The 14,745-nt window shown below is 47.2% G+C and overlaps 1 protein-coding gene across 1 annotated transcript in view; it reads right to left on the reverse strand.

The window, feature by feature from the left end:
* The window catches only part of HEPACAM2 (HEPACAM family member 2), an 80,053-nt gene that overhangs the window by 22,301 nt on the left and 43,007 nt on the right, over positions 1 to 14,745 (reverse strand). The window contains exon 3 of the mRNA XM_083189451.1: positions 3,530 to 3,814. Coding sequence (XP_083045577.1) covers positions 3,530 to 3,814 — 285 coding nt within the window. The remainder of the gene's footprint in view (positions 1 to 3,529; positions 3,815 to 14,745) is intronic.

Here is a 14,745-nt window from a genome sequence, read left to right on the forward strand (position 1 = left end):
CATTTCAAAGGGAAGTAAGCATGATGTGTCTTTCATCTGATGCACAAAGTTTCCTTGGCCAACCACTGCATCTACTGCATCTACGGTCCTCAATGCTGCCTGTTTCTTTGTGCTTCTTGAGACAAAGACCTTAATCAAAACATCTTGAAACTCCAGTTTGCTGTGAAATATTTTGCTTGGGAGATGACCTTGCCGATACATTATAACTCCTCGTGTTTTGTTACTCTCTCAGTCTCTCCATGGTGCATGACCGTACCTTTGCAGCAGAGTTGGGTTGTTCCTCATTCAATTTAAAGCCACCTACACAGCTGTTTCTGTTTCAATTAATGACTGTGTTTCAACCTACATATGAAAATGTTTACCATTATCACCTGTTTCGTATGATTGGTTAATCATACACCTGACAATAATCCTACAATTTCCCTGACCTTGTGCAAAGGTACCTAGAAGAATTGAAGCTGTTTTGAAGGCAAAGGGTGGTCACACCAAATATTGATTTGATTTTGATTTCTCTTACGTTAATTCACATTGCGTTTTGTAACTTGAAAATAAAAAATAAACTTCTATTTTTGAAATCGTTCTTAGTTTGCAGCGTTGTTTCCACACCTGCCTAGAACTTTTGCACAGTACTGTAAATCTGTCAGCTAATCTGCAGAAAGATTACATCGTCCTCTGTGATCACAAACTGCAGCGGGAAGGAACATTGACAGGGCATCGATACTAATCATCTACCTGCGGTCTCTCTCCCCAGATTATCTCTATGAAGAACTAAGCATATTAGCTCACTTACTGCTGTTTGCTGACTGGCTTGTAAAATAATAAATCACCTGTCTCCCTGAGTGTGCTGTGGGTGCGGCGCTGATTGGCGCTGTCACAGCCACCAGGACGCCCATTCTGTCGCCTAGCAGATGGCAGGTACTTAGTGCTAGGGACCTTTTTATCATCGCACACCCCCGCAGTCTCAGCATATGGCACACGGAAACCCTGCAAGCTAGCGGAGGTATTATAAACATGTTATTGACAATTTATAGATGGAAATTTTCCGAAGCTAAGATCCCTGCTGACATATTCTGCATGAGACGGGAGTGAAAGACATTAACCGTTCCACTGCTGGAGGTGGCATATTGTAGCTGTGTCCCAAGTGCCAGTTCCCAGAGGCCTCCGCCAACTGCAGGTTTATGACTCAATTTCATGGACGTATATCTGACATTATTAATTTAATAATGGTGTTCAGTTCTTACATAACTCTGTTGTCTCTGAGTACTAAACCAAAGTAGGGTGTGGATTGAAGGATTAACAATTGTGGCAGGGTCAGTATCACTCATGGAAGTAATGTGGAAGATCCAATCCAGGTTTTAGAGCAGCAGAAGCAATAAAAACTGACGTGATCAAGGTTGGGCTGATTACCAGCACCTGTGGCTTCCTTGTAAAAGTGTTTCCAGGGCAGGAGGAGGAGAATCTCCTGATGGTCGAACAGCTGGCCAAGTGATAGGCCGGAGTGTGGCCTATGGTAGAGACCAATGGAGCATTCGGAAGAGTTTGAACTATGCTGTGCTCCTGGTATGCTGCGACCTGCTCCAAAACTAAACACGCGTGTCGATGTGTCATGTCGACCTTTTGTACCTATCAACATTTTATCTGTCCTCCCAAGACTGCCACTATAGTAGGTTAAGCCCCCAGTTGCCCAGCTATGCCCCCAAATTGTCCCGCGGACACAGGGACAAAAGTTGGGAGGTATGCATAAACTATGGCCGAACAGAAAAAGTACAGATTTATAAAATTGATGATTTTCCCATTTTTATATTGTTACGTAAAGATTCCTGGTACCTCTGACACCATGGAATATAGAAACAGCTCAGTTTAAATTATTTGGGAAATTCTTCGATAGTCACAACCACTAAAATCCACTTTCATGTACTAGATTGTAAGCTCCTCAGAGCAGGGCCCTCTTCCCTCATGTTGTCATAGCCCTCTTCTCTTCACATTTCACTCACAGCTCTCCCATACTCAAACACTCAGCAACCATCATCTAATGGCGGCCGCGGCAGGTTGCTGGAGGGGAGGAGAGTGCATTGCGCATCTCTCCTACCCCTCAGTGTGCTTCCCTGTGACTGTCCGCCCGTCCGCCAATCAATCAGAGCTTGCGGGCCGGCAGCCAATCAGGAGCCGGCCCGCGAACTTTGATTGGCGGGCAGCCCCGTCACAGTGAAGGGAAGGAGAGATACGCAGTGTGCTGTACTCTCCTTCCCTGAGAGAAGCAGCGGCGGCAGCTACAAGGCAGGGGGACACTGGACTGTCCTCTCCCCAGCAGCAGCGTCGTCAATGGTGAGTGTGCTGCTGCTGGGAAATACTATGGGGGCATTGCTGGCACTGTGGGGCATTGCTGGCACTGTGGGGCATACTTGTTGCTGGCACTGTGGGGCATTGCTGGCACTGTGGGGCATACTTGTTGCTGGCACTGTGGGGCATTGCTGGCACTGTGGGGCATACTTGTTACTGGCACTGTGGGGCATTGCTGGCACTGTGGGGCATACTTGTTGCAGGCACTGTGGGGCATTGCTGGCACTGTGGGGCATTGCTGGCACTGTGGGGCATACTTGTTGCTGGCACTGTGGGGCATACTTGTTGCTGGCACTGTGGGGCATTGCTGGCACTGTGGGGCATACTTGTTGCTGGCACTGTGGGGCATTGCTGGCACTGTGGGGCATACTTGTTGCTGGCACTGTGGGGCATACTTGTTGCTGGCACTGTGGGGCATTCTTGTTGCTGGCACTGTGGGGCATTGCTGGCACTGTGGGGCATACTTGTTGCTGGCACTATGGGGGCATTGTTGGCACTGTGGGCACATACCCAGTACCATGGGGTCATACCTGGCACCGTGGTGGCATTCCCGTTTCTGGCACTGTGGGGGCATACCTGGCACCATTGGAGCATATGTGTATCTGGCACATTTGGGGGCATATGTGTATCTGGCACTATTGGAAGGCTAACGTGATCCGTTGGAATGTCTGTTGCTTCAGTAATAAAGATTTGACAAGGTTCTGTTATTTTATATGCTGTCCGCAGAATGGGCTGAGCTTATATTGTGGTCAAGTGGTTGCACTTTTTTTTTCTCATCATTGCCAGTATGACTTGCCCCTGTTAAGCCACACCCCTTTTTAGACCACACCCCCTAAAAAATTCACGAGGGGGGTACTCATAAATGAAAAGCCTAATCAAGGGGTACGGGAGACAAAAAAGGTTGGGAACCACTGGCATAGTCCATCGTCGTCCACCAGCCCCTAGTAGTACGTTGATCAAATCCTCACTACATACATCTAAGCTGTACTGTGTAACTGTGGTGCTCTTTTTACCTGTTCTCTAATTTTGTTATTTGCTTTCTGTAATGTTAAGTTTTGTCTCCCTGTACTGTTCCTTTGTACGGCGCTGCGAAACACTGGTGGCCTCTTATAAATAAAACTATAATAATAATAATGTACCAGTCAAACATTACGTGGTCCCCGTACATTCTGAGGTGCCCAATACTTACAATATATCGTCGGTGTCACCCGGTCACTTTCCATCTCACTGACATAATTCTTCACCAAACAGCTGTAGTTCCCAATATCGCTCTTCATGACAGGAGAAATGGTGAATATATCGCCATCATGGGAGAAGAAATACCGGGGGCTGTCCAGCAGGGGGCTCCCATTTCTTAGCCACTGATATAATATTCGATTTCCTGTCAACACTGAACATCTGAACGTGAGGTTGCCGACATACTCCACGGCCCCATAAGTTGGCTCAGTTTTCACAATGGGCTTTGAAACTGGAACTGCAACAATGAAATAGAAGACAACAGTTTCATATTTTTAACGTTATGAATCATATAATAATCTCTTATATATTTGGCTACATCTGTCACTCAAAGTGTGTCTGGAGCTATAACGCTGGGTGGAGCCTCTGACTCACATGACTGACTCACATGACAGAGAACCAGCCCAGTGAGCCCACAGACAGTGCCAGACACCCTCTGCCTCTCCATGTTACACAGCAAAGACACAGCTACTCACCAGACACACCAGGTGAGCGCCTCACACCTCCATACCTCCCAACATGACCCTCTCCAGGAGGGACAGAATGCTCTGTTTGTGGACTTCCATCTTAATTTATGATTGTCATCACCTGTCATTTTAAACAGGGTAATTGATAAGAAATTAAATTAAGAAGAAAGTCCAGAAACAGAGCAATGTGTCCCTCCTGGAGAGGGTCATGTTGGGTATGCACCTCCCTCCCTCCCCCCCCCTCATTCACGGCATCCCCACGATTAAATGGCACATGCAAAACACTGACATGGCTATGGTCGACAATGAAAAAGGTTGACAAGATTTATTTTTCACTTTTTCAATGTTTTCATATTCATTCTTATGTGTCGACATGGACACCAATGAAGTGCCACACTTATGTCAACATTTACATGTGTTGACCTTTCTGTGTTGATTTTTTCTTGTGGCGATTCGCAGCACCCCCCGCGACCCTTCTCCCGCGATTTGCAGCACACCCCCCGCAATTCGCGGCACCCCCGGTGACTCCCACGATTCGCGGCCCCACCCCGTGAAACCCCCCCCTCCTGTGATTCGCGGCACCCCGCGACCCCCCCTCCCACGATTCGCGCCAACCCCCCCGGGCCCCCCTTCCCGCGGTTCACGGTGCCCCCCACGACCCCCTCTACCACGATTCCCCACCCCTGACCCCCCCTCCTGTCATTGCGGCAACCCCCCGCCCCCGCGACCCACCCTCCCGCAATTCACTGCAACCCCCCGCGCGCCCCCCCATCCCACGATTCGCGGCACCCACACCCCCCCCCCCGCCCCCCCCCCCTCCCGCAATTCACGGCATCCACCCACGACCCCTCCTCCCGTGATTCGCGGACACCCCTCACCTCCTCCCACCCCCGCGTGCGATTCACGGCAACCCCAGGATTAAATGGCACATGCAAAACACTGGCACGGCTATGGTCGACAATGAAAAAGGTTGACATGAGATTTTGAAGAGTTATTTTTCTTTTTTTGAATGTTTTCATATTCATTCTCATGTGTCGACATGGACACCGATGAAGTGCCACACTTATGTCAACATTTACATGTGTTGAACTTTCTGTGTTGATTTTTTCTTGTAGCAATTTTTTTCCAGTGACAACTATGAACTATGTGCACGTCAACCTACACATCATCAACCAATTCTTTGTATAATATATAACACCTGTTCTGTTTTACTGTAGGTGTTTTAAGTCAGACCTTTTACTGCTACTATTACTGTTTATGTAAATGCATTCTGAATGACAGCAACATCCTACCATCCTTCTACAAGAATATATAACGAACTAGGTGATTCATCGCGCCCCCCCCCCCCTCCCGCAATTCACGGACCCCCCACGCACCCCCCCCTACCGCGATTCGCAACCCCCCCTCGCGCAAATCACGCCCCCTCCCACGCTTTGCAGACCCCCGCCCTCTCCCGCGATTCGCCGACACCTGCGCCCCCTCCCTCCCTTGATTCACGGCACCCCCACGCCCCTCCCACAATTCACGGCACCCCTAAGTCCCTCTTTAGTCCCCCGTATACTCACACACCCCTATCACTACCCAGCTTCCTGCTCTCCTGAACCGTAACTTCCACCACTGGGGAGTTGCTGTTTTGCCCACATGCCCCTATCATGCCTCATAGCCCAGCCTCCTGCTCTCATGCACCCGAACTCCCACCCAGTAGGAGGAGACACTGACTAAGGGCCACCATCCTGTACTCCTGTACTGCCACGCTGGACCCTCACCCACTGGCAGAAGCTGCACAGTATCTCCCACCCTCCTCTTTAGTCCCCCTTATACCCACACACCCCTATCACTACCCAGCCTCCTGTTTTCCTGTGTCGTGACCTCCGCCAGTGGGGAGCCGCTGACTCAGAAACACCCTACTATACTATTGCACACACACACCTAAACAACATGCACACACAGCCCCCCCCCCACCAATGTCGCTGTACCCTCCACACTATCAATGTACATCTTACTCTGTAACCGCTTTTTAATTAAACAAAACAATACACCCCCCCCTTCCACATCATATGCTCTCTATTTTACACATTTCACCTATAACTCAAGTTGCAATACAGGCATCTTTCATACAATTTTAACCATCTTTCTCATATACAAATGTTCACAAATTAAGGGGGCGCAGCCCCTTACGCCGGTGTGAAGAGCGCCCGTAGGGCGCGATGAATCACCTAGTAGTAATATATATAGATATATATGTATAAATTTATTTCTTTCCTGCAATTTAGTACACATTACAATTTTCATTTATTTTCTCATAATATATTAGAGGTGAGCGGTTTGGTTTTGTTGACCCAAGCTGGGACTCGGGGGCTGCTAGTCCCAGCTTGGGTCACTTTGGGCTGTCAGAAGTCTTTTTGGTGAGCAGCTCCAGTATATCATACTGTATAACCAGTGTCGAATTGGTACATAAAGGCAGGGTTGGACGGACCCACAAGGGTACAGGAGAAACCCACGGTGGGCCTCACCTCCTCTTCTAGGAATCATTATACTGCACAAGAGTGGGGGCCTGGATCATTAATGGTTAGCCACACCTCTGTTACAGGTGACCACGCCCCTTCTGGAGACTGCCACACCCCTTAACAGGGGCCCCAAACACTGCATTCCCTGGCGTCACACGACTTCTCTCCAAACACCTGGGAATGTCTGCGGCTTCCCTGAAACTCCCAGAGGTTACCACCCCCAAGTGGCGGCTTCATGTCAACCCTCTTGTGTACAATTGCAGGATGACCTTGCACATGAGAACCATGAGTCGTACACATGCGCAGTTGTTTGAATGTGCACTGCAGGTAGGGCATGGGCAGAGAGAGTAAAGGGGCATACGCACAGGGCGACCCAGCGTTTTGTGCTGAGCGACGTGCTGCAGCTCCAAAGCTCAGCACATAGCGGGACACCTGCTCAGCACACTGCGATGCTTTGTGCTGAGCTTTCCTGCTGAGCAGGACTTTGCCTATTTTTTTTATAATAGGCAAATCACCGCGATCTGGGGAAAGCCAGTGTTACCCAGCCATGATACTGAAGCATGGGACCCTGCATCTGCATCTCTGCAGGGCATACACAGGGCCTTATTCTGGTTCACTCCTTCTGGCAAATTCCTTCTTAGATGGACAAAACCAAGTGCACTGCAGGTGGGGCAGATGTAAAATGTGCAAAGAGAATTAGATTTGGGCGAGTTATTTTGTTTCTGTGCAGTGAAAATACTGACTGCTTTATTTGTAAGAATAAAGCAGCCAGTGTTTACTCTGCACAGAAATAAAATAACTCATCTCTCTGCACCTGTTACATCTGCCCCACCTGCAGTACACATGGTTTTGTTAATTATTAGAGAAAGATTTTGCGTTGGCAAACAGCTTTCAGTCAGGCCCCATGTTATGGACACTTGGTTAATAATAATAACAACAACAACAATAATAATAATAATAAATTCTACAGTAGACTATATGTATAATTTTAGATGTTTTTATCGAGTTTTATTCCAGGAATCATTTTTTGGGATGTTTAATTGCAGTGTAATAATCTATTTGAGCATTGCTGTTACATTGTATGCGCCAGAGTAATGTGCACAAAACAAAGGGTGAAAAGCTTTTCTCTATTGATCAAGCAGCTGCTGCCTGTGATAGCGAAGCGCGAGGACGGCTACAGTATTTAGCAAAGATAACAGCGGGATTAGTATAATGTTCTGTTATTGCCATCTGAGAACAAGATCAAATAATAAAAATAAATAAATAAATAAGAAAGTGGCATTTTTTAAATTTTTTTCTAAATGCCAAAATACGTTTGTTTTTACTGTTAATATTTGTAACAATTTTGTTGTTTGATCACTAATTAGTAACCCTAATGGGATGCGGTCATTTGGTCTACAGCATTATGGTCGACAGTCATTAGGTCGACATGGGGAAAGGTCGACATGGTTCTAGGTCGAAAGGTCATTAGTTCGACGGGTCATTATTTCGACAGTGTCTATGTCGACAGTCAAAAGGTCGACATGGGGTTTTTCACTGTTTTTTGAGCCGACATGTGCCGACAGTCGGTATTTCATGCACTACTATCCACTAGGGCGTGGTGGGCGAATAAAATAGTGTGCCGAGCGCAGCGAGGCACCGTGCCCGACGCATTGCGAGCACAGCAAGCTATGTGAGGGGATGCGGTGCACTTTAATACTGCTTTCACATTGCAGAAATGGGTAATGACACAGTATTCTTAAATGGGACTTTAAAACGGGTCTGAGCCTTGAGACCTTTCACATTGCAGGTGAAAACCGTTTTAAAAATCATTTAATACCATTCAAACATTCAACCCGTTTAACCCCCAAGGGACACGTTTAAAGCCATTGAAATAGAGCTGTTCAAACTGCCAAAAAAACGGCTTTAAAACGTGTAGGACTCTGCTTTTTAACCGTGTTGAAATACCGGTTAACTTTAACCGGTAAATCAACTCTGGCACCTTCACACTGCAGCCTTAAACGTTTTAAAATGAAAAAAAAAAAAACGGCAATATACCGTTTTAAAAGTGCGATGTGAAAGGGGTATAAACCATGTCGACTGTGTTGACATTCAGGTTAAAAAAACAGTGAAAAACCCCATGTCGACCTTTTGACTGTCGACCTAGACAATGTCGAACTAATGACCTGTCGAACTAACGACCTGCCGAACTAATGACCTTTTGACCTGGAACCATGTTGACCTTTTCCTTGGTCAACCTAGTCCCATGTCGATGGTGTTGACCTAATGACTGTCGACCATAATGCTGTAGACCAAATGATCCCAACCCACCCTAATCAGGTCTGAAACTAGGATTTTCATCACCCTTGGAAAATCAGTCATTTGTTTCAGCTCCGTCTCCCTCCTACCTGCATGCATGTATGGGTATCAATCATGTCCAGCACCCCGGGGAATTCACCCCCTAGTTCAGGCTTGCCTACCCTCCCGGAATGGCCTGGAGCCTCCCAAAAATCGGGTCCTTCTTCTGGTAATAGCCCCCCCCCCCCCCCCCCCCCGCCCGCTGGTTTAATTACCGTAAATTGTGGGTCCGCAGTGAGGGGCGGGGCTTAAATGATGCAGCATTTTGCGTCATTTAAGCCGCAGCCCGCGAATCACGGCATTTTCCTGCATGGGGGCGGGGCCAAGTGATGTCAGCCTTGCCCCTGCCTCCCAGGTGAAATCTAAAGTAGGCAAGTATGCCCTAGTTGCGGGCCTGCCCTAATTCTGGGCTTTCATGAACCGATTTGCAAAGTAATGCTTGTACATAGGTAGTAATTCAAACCTGATTGCACGAAGGTGAATGTGCAAAGGCCAGGGATCAGGGATACCGCGCCCTGCCAGAGTGAAATCCCGCCATGCAAATCAATGTGCACACCGCGCATATGGATGTGTGCGCCGAGCGAATATGTCCAAAACCCTTTGTTACAGGCTCACCATGAAATGATTTTCCCACTTGGCACCGGTCTCCGCAGGCTCCGAGTAGCCAGACACTTACTAGGCGGCTGCGACAAAAATCAGGCATATCTGGCTGACGTCACACATTACCATAAGAATGCCCAGGGTTCTCATAGTAACGTGTGACGTCAGAGGCCGTGACGCGGGTGGGGGGGGGGGGGCAGCTGACATCAATGGATGTCAGCTGCCCGCCCATTTCCTCCCGAGGGTGCACACAGTGGCGTAGCCCCGCCGAGCACCCCTACCCCGCCGCCCATGCAAACCCCCCTCAATCCCCCACAGCCTTACCTATCGCGCTGGTCCCAGCTGCTCCGTTCTTCTGCTGAGGACCACCAGAAAATGGCCGCCCCCATACAGCAGAGAACTGTGTGCTATATGGGGGCGGCCATTTTGTGGTGGTCCTCAGCAGAAGAACGAAGCCGCCGGGACCAGCGCGATAGGTAAGTCTGCGGGGGATTGAGGGGGGGGGGGGTTTAACTATAGCACCGCAGCCCCCGGCGCCCCCACATGCACAGCGCCCCCCCGCGGTGGCGGGGGCTGCGGTGCTATAGTTACGCCCCTGGGTGCACACATATGTAAGGATGCCTCAGTGCAACCTTACATATGTGTGGGTCTTCCACATCATTCGATGGTCGCCCCTGACGAAGTCCGTTCCCGTGACAAAACGCGTTGGAGGTGGCCTCTTTTTTTGAACAATACAGCACGTTTTTCCAAGACCTCTGAGTGCTAGTCTTATTTCCCTTCTCTCTCTCTCTCTCTCTCTCTCTCTCTCTCTCTCTCTCTCTATATATATATATATATATGTATATATATATATATATATATATATATTTATATATATATATATATATGTGTATATATATATATATATATATATATATATCTTCAACTAGCCTTCTCTGGAGAGCCATGGCTCCCCAAGGCTTATTATCATCTATTGTTCTCAGCTGCAATACAATACAGAAGGGCATGGGTTCCCAAAGTTTTTGAATCATGGCACCCTGGAGCATCAGAAATATTTTTGTGGCACCCCTGGGCTGGAGGTTGAGAAAGTCAGAAACAAATATTAAGTTAAATAAATTTATCTCGCATCCTTAGGATCAGTAATGTGGTAATGGACGGGATTCCCTTCTATTTGTCCACAATTTGATTATTACAATGCCCATAAAAAACTTGTATTGGTCCTGGACCACCAACCCAGGGCTCCCCTGCAGGTCTCCCAAGGCACCCCAGGGTGCCACGGCACACAGTTTGGGAACCACTGCAGTAAGGGATTACACTATTTATGTGACGCACACATGCTGATGTGTGATGACGTCATCACTGGCTGCCGACGCTGGGGGGGGGAATGCCGCTCCACTCCCGCTAGCCACATTCCACGGGCGAACTGGTCATGTATATACAGTAGGTATGTTCTGTTTGTATTTTGTTTATAACTTGAAAACCATTGCTAACACAACTGAAACATTGTTTAGCAGAGTCGTCTGCCTATCATTATTTTGCATAGTTTGAGTCCCGCACCTATGGTCGCAGCAGCTGTGCGTTAACAAGCAAAGCAACACTTGACTTACTTCATTGTGCGCCATCTAGTGACTGTCGGCAAGAAAACACTTAAATCCCCCCCATAAAGGTGAGAAGCAGAATTAGCCTTTTATTATTTAGTATAATATTATTCAGAAAACCTTCAGCTTCAATTATTAGTATTATTATTCTGTTATACATAAAGATTAGTAATCATGAGATTAGTATGTTATTTATAAATATTAGGGGGTTTTGTATCCATCTATTATCCAGCTGCAAAGTAAATGATCGTCGGGTGTTATTGAACAATACCCGTACGCAGTTCATGTAAGCTACTGTATGTATTTATTACAGCATGCCATATTTACTCATGGGCTGTGACGGGAGTAACAGATGTATTCATACCAGGTTTATAGCTTTCATTTACTTAGTGATTGTTCCCAAACTGAAGTCCGAAAGCCAAGAACAAAAGCAGAATGTAATGCAAATACCACAGATATGTCTGGCAGATACTTCCCTAAGAACAGGACTTCCCTGTGACAGCGTAATGCTTCTGTGACTGTACTGTCAGCCTCGGAATCCGTCCCAGTTCCGATGGTGAAGGGTCTGCGCATGTACAGAAACCCTGGGGGTTATTCTGGTTGGTTATACCCCTTTTACACAAAAAAGCCGGGTGCGACCCAGCGTTTTGTCACTTTTACACCGGCGCCCCCTCCCGCCGCCACTTGGAGATTACATCATCTCCAAGCGCCGATCGCCGCCGCCGGAACCCGGACTGCTGCGCTGGGGGCAAGCCCAGCATTAAGGTAATCTGCTGGGCTGCCCCCAGTCCCAGTGCACCCCCCAGCCACCGTCCGGGAGGTGAATGGCTGTCTGTGCCCCCCCCCCCCCCGGTCCGCAGATTGGACGTCCCCCATTGATGTAAATGGGAGACCCGGCGTACCCATTTACGCCGCCCACTACCCAGGTCCTGGCCGTGTTCTACCCAGGTCAGGATCTGGGTAGAAGTCCCGTGTAAAGGAAAACGGCGTGTCCCATTTACACCGCTGATGATCCGGGTCTAACCCGCCGCTGACCCGGATTTTTCGGCGGTGTAAAAGGGGTATTATTCTGGCATTCATTTCAGGGGAAGGGGGGAATGGGATGTATCCACACAGGCAACTGCTACAGCACTTGTTTGAACCCCAGACGAGACAATTTGAACAATAGTACTCCACGGGGCTGCAGCCAAAGACGATATATGGTGCAACAAGGAAAATCTAGAGAAGAATGTCTTTTTGTTGGCGCACAACGATAAATTGAGAAAAATATATACATGTATTTAAAAATCTTTATGTTTTAATAGGTAGTGTATAAAAACTGTCCAATGAGTGAAATATCCATATTCACTAGAAATTAAAAAAACTGCAATTTTTTTATTATTGTCAATGTCCTTTATGTCTTTGTGTTGTGTTTTTATTTGGAGAATTGTATTAATTGGCCTTTAATTTTTGGCCATCTGCTAGGGTTCAGTTCTTTATATCAGTGTAAATCTATTATACAATATGTCAGTGGTGCAATACATTTGCAGATTTTGACTCTATATTGCTTAATATGTACAGTTTGCTACTGTTTATAATTAGCCATTTATGAATGTGCAATATATTCCCATATTGCCACTTTTTTTATATATATAATTAGCCTTAATTTTCAGGCCAGTGGCTGAAATCGGGTTCTATGTATTTTTGCAGAAAGGTTTACACAGTACATTAACAATTACGCTACTGTTTATATATAATGGGCCTCTTTTAAATCTTCGGCCTGTAGCGTTTTATCCACAAATTGGCCTTGTATTATCGGGCCTGTGAAAAGGAACTGGATGATATATAATCTGCATAAAGCAATTTACAGGTACCTCGTTAGCTTGTGTTTATAAATAATAGGATCGGTGTCAAAGCTGCTCTTCTATAATATCAAAAAACATTCCTCCCGCTATACTACTGGTTTAACAATCTAACAAATTCTCAGTTTTACCTCCTTAGTGGATGGAGTAGATGGCGATATGACAAGACAATTTAAATTCTGTATGTCTTAATTAACATATATCACGTTTTTTATCTCTCAATGAATATTGTCACTAGCAGGTGATTAGTTGTAATATAAAGCCCAATGTGTAATGTAGTATAATAGCTGCACTGCGCGCTGCCACTGTTCAGTGTTAAATGGCACGCAGGAGCTTACGAATACAGCTTGCGGCTGATATTGCCGGCGGTTATTACTGTCCGTGTCACACAGTAAAGAACAATCTGATTGGGCTTCATATATAACACAATGGCCCTTATTCTGGTCTGTGCGGCCGGAGCCGCATACGTTGCTCCGGCCGCACAAACCAATCCCCGCCTCCAATACGGATCGCCACGGCCGTCCGTACGCGGACGGCTGGCGATCCGCATGAAAATGGTGGGGCGTACGCCTCCACCATGGTGGGAGCTGCCCCCTGCATTCGATGGTCGGCGACCATCGAAGGCAGGGCCGCACGCTCCAGCAGCTCCCGCAAGCTTAGACCACACGGACAATCGTCCGTGTGAAAGCTTGTATGGGGGCTGAGAGCTGACATCCGGCGATGTCAGCTTTCCGCCCCCATCACTGGCGTCATAGCCTCATTACCATGCATACGCCCCGCGTTTGCATGGGAACGCCCATGAAACGCTGGGCGTATTCATAGGTAAATGAGGCTATTAAGCCCCTCACGCCCCTATACGCCCCCTTTGCGGCGTATACAATTTTTGTGCGGCGATTTCACCTGCACATGCGCAGATTGACCTCTGCGCATGTGCAGAGCGAAAACATCGGCGGTACGGCCGCACGCGGGCCGTACCGCCCACATCAGAATAAGGGCCAATGTTATTATTACCCAATATATTCATTGAGAGATAAAAAAAAGTGATATATGTCAAATAAGACATACAGAATTTATATTGTCTTGTCGTATCACCATCTACTCCATCCACTAAGGAGGTAAAACTGATCATTTGTTCCATTGTTAAACCAGTGGGTGTGGTATAGGGTTCCGACAGTCGGGATCTCTGCAGTCATTAGCCCGACGTCGGGATCCCGACTGGCCAGACTCAGACAGAATGGTGAGCGCAACTAAGCCCGCTGTGCTCGCCACGCTGTGGGCACGGTGGCTCGCTACGCTCGACACCTATTCTATTCTCCCTCAATGGGGGTTGTGGACCCCCATGAGGGAAAATAGCGGGTGGCCGTCGGGCATCTGTCTGTCAGCGTTTTGGCAGTCGGGATCCCGACGTCGGGTAAATGACTGTTGGAATCCTGACTGTAGTGACCACGTCCGGCACCCAAACCAGTAGTATAGTGGGAGGAATGTTTTTTGATATTACAGAAGAGCAGCTTTGACACCGTTCATATTATTTATAAACACAAGCTAACGAGGTACCTGTAAACTGCTTTATGCAGATTATATATAATCCAGTTCCTTTTCACAGGCCCGATAATACAAGGCCAATTTGTGGATAAAACGCTACAGGCCGAAGATTTAAAAGAGGCCCATTATATATAAACAGTAGCGGAATTGTTAATGTACTATGTAAACCTTTCTACAAAAATACATAAAACCCGATTTAAGCCACTGGCCTGAAAATTAAGGCTAATTATATATATAAAAAAGTGGCAATTTGGGACTATATTGCACATTCAGGTTA

The sequence above is a fragment of the Crinia signifera genome, chromosome 5, assembly GCF_055691185.1.
Source record: "Crinia signifera chromosome 5, ASM5569118v1, whole genome shotgun sequence".
Lineage (NCBI taxonomy): Eukaryota > Metazoa > Chordata > Amphibia > Anura > Myobatrachidae > Crinia > Crinia signifera.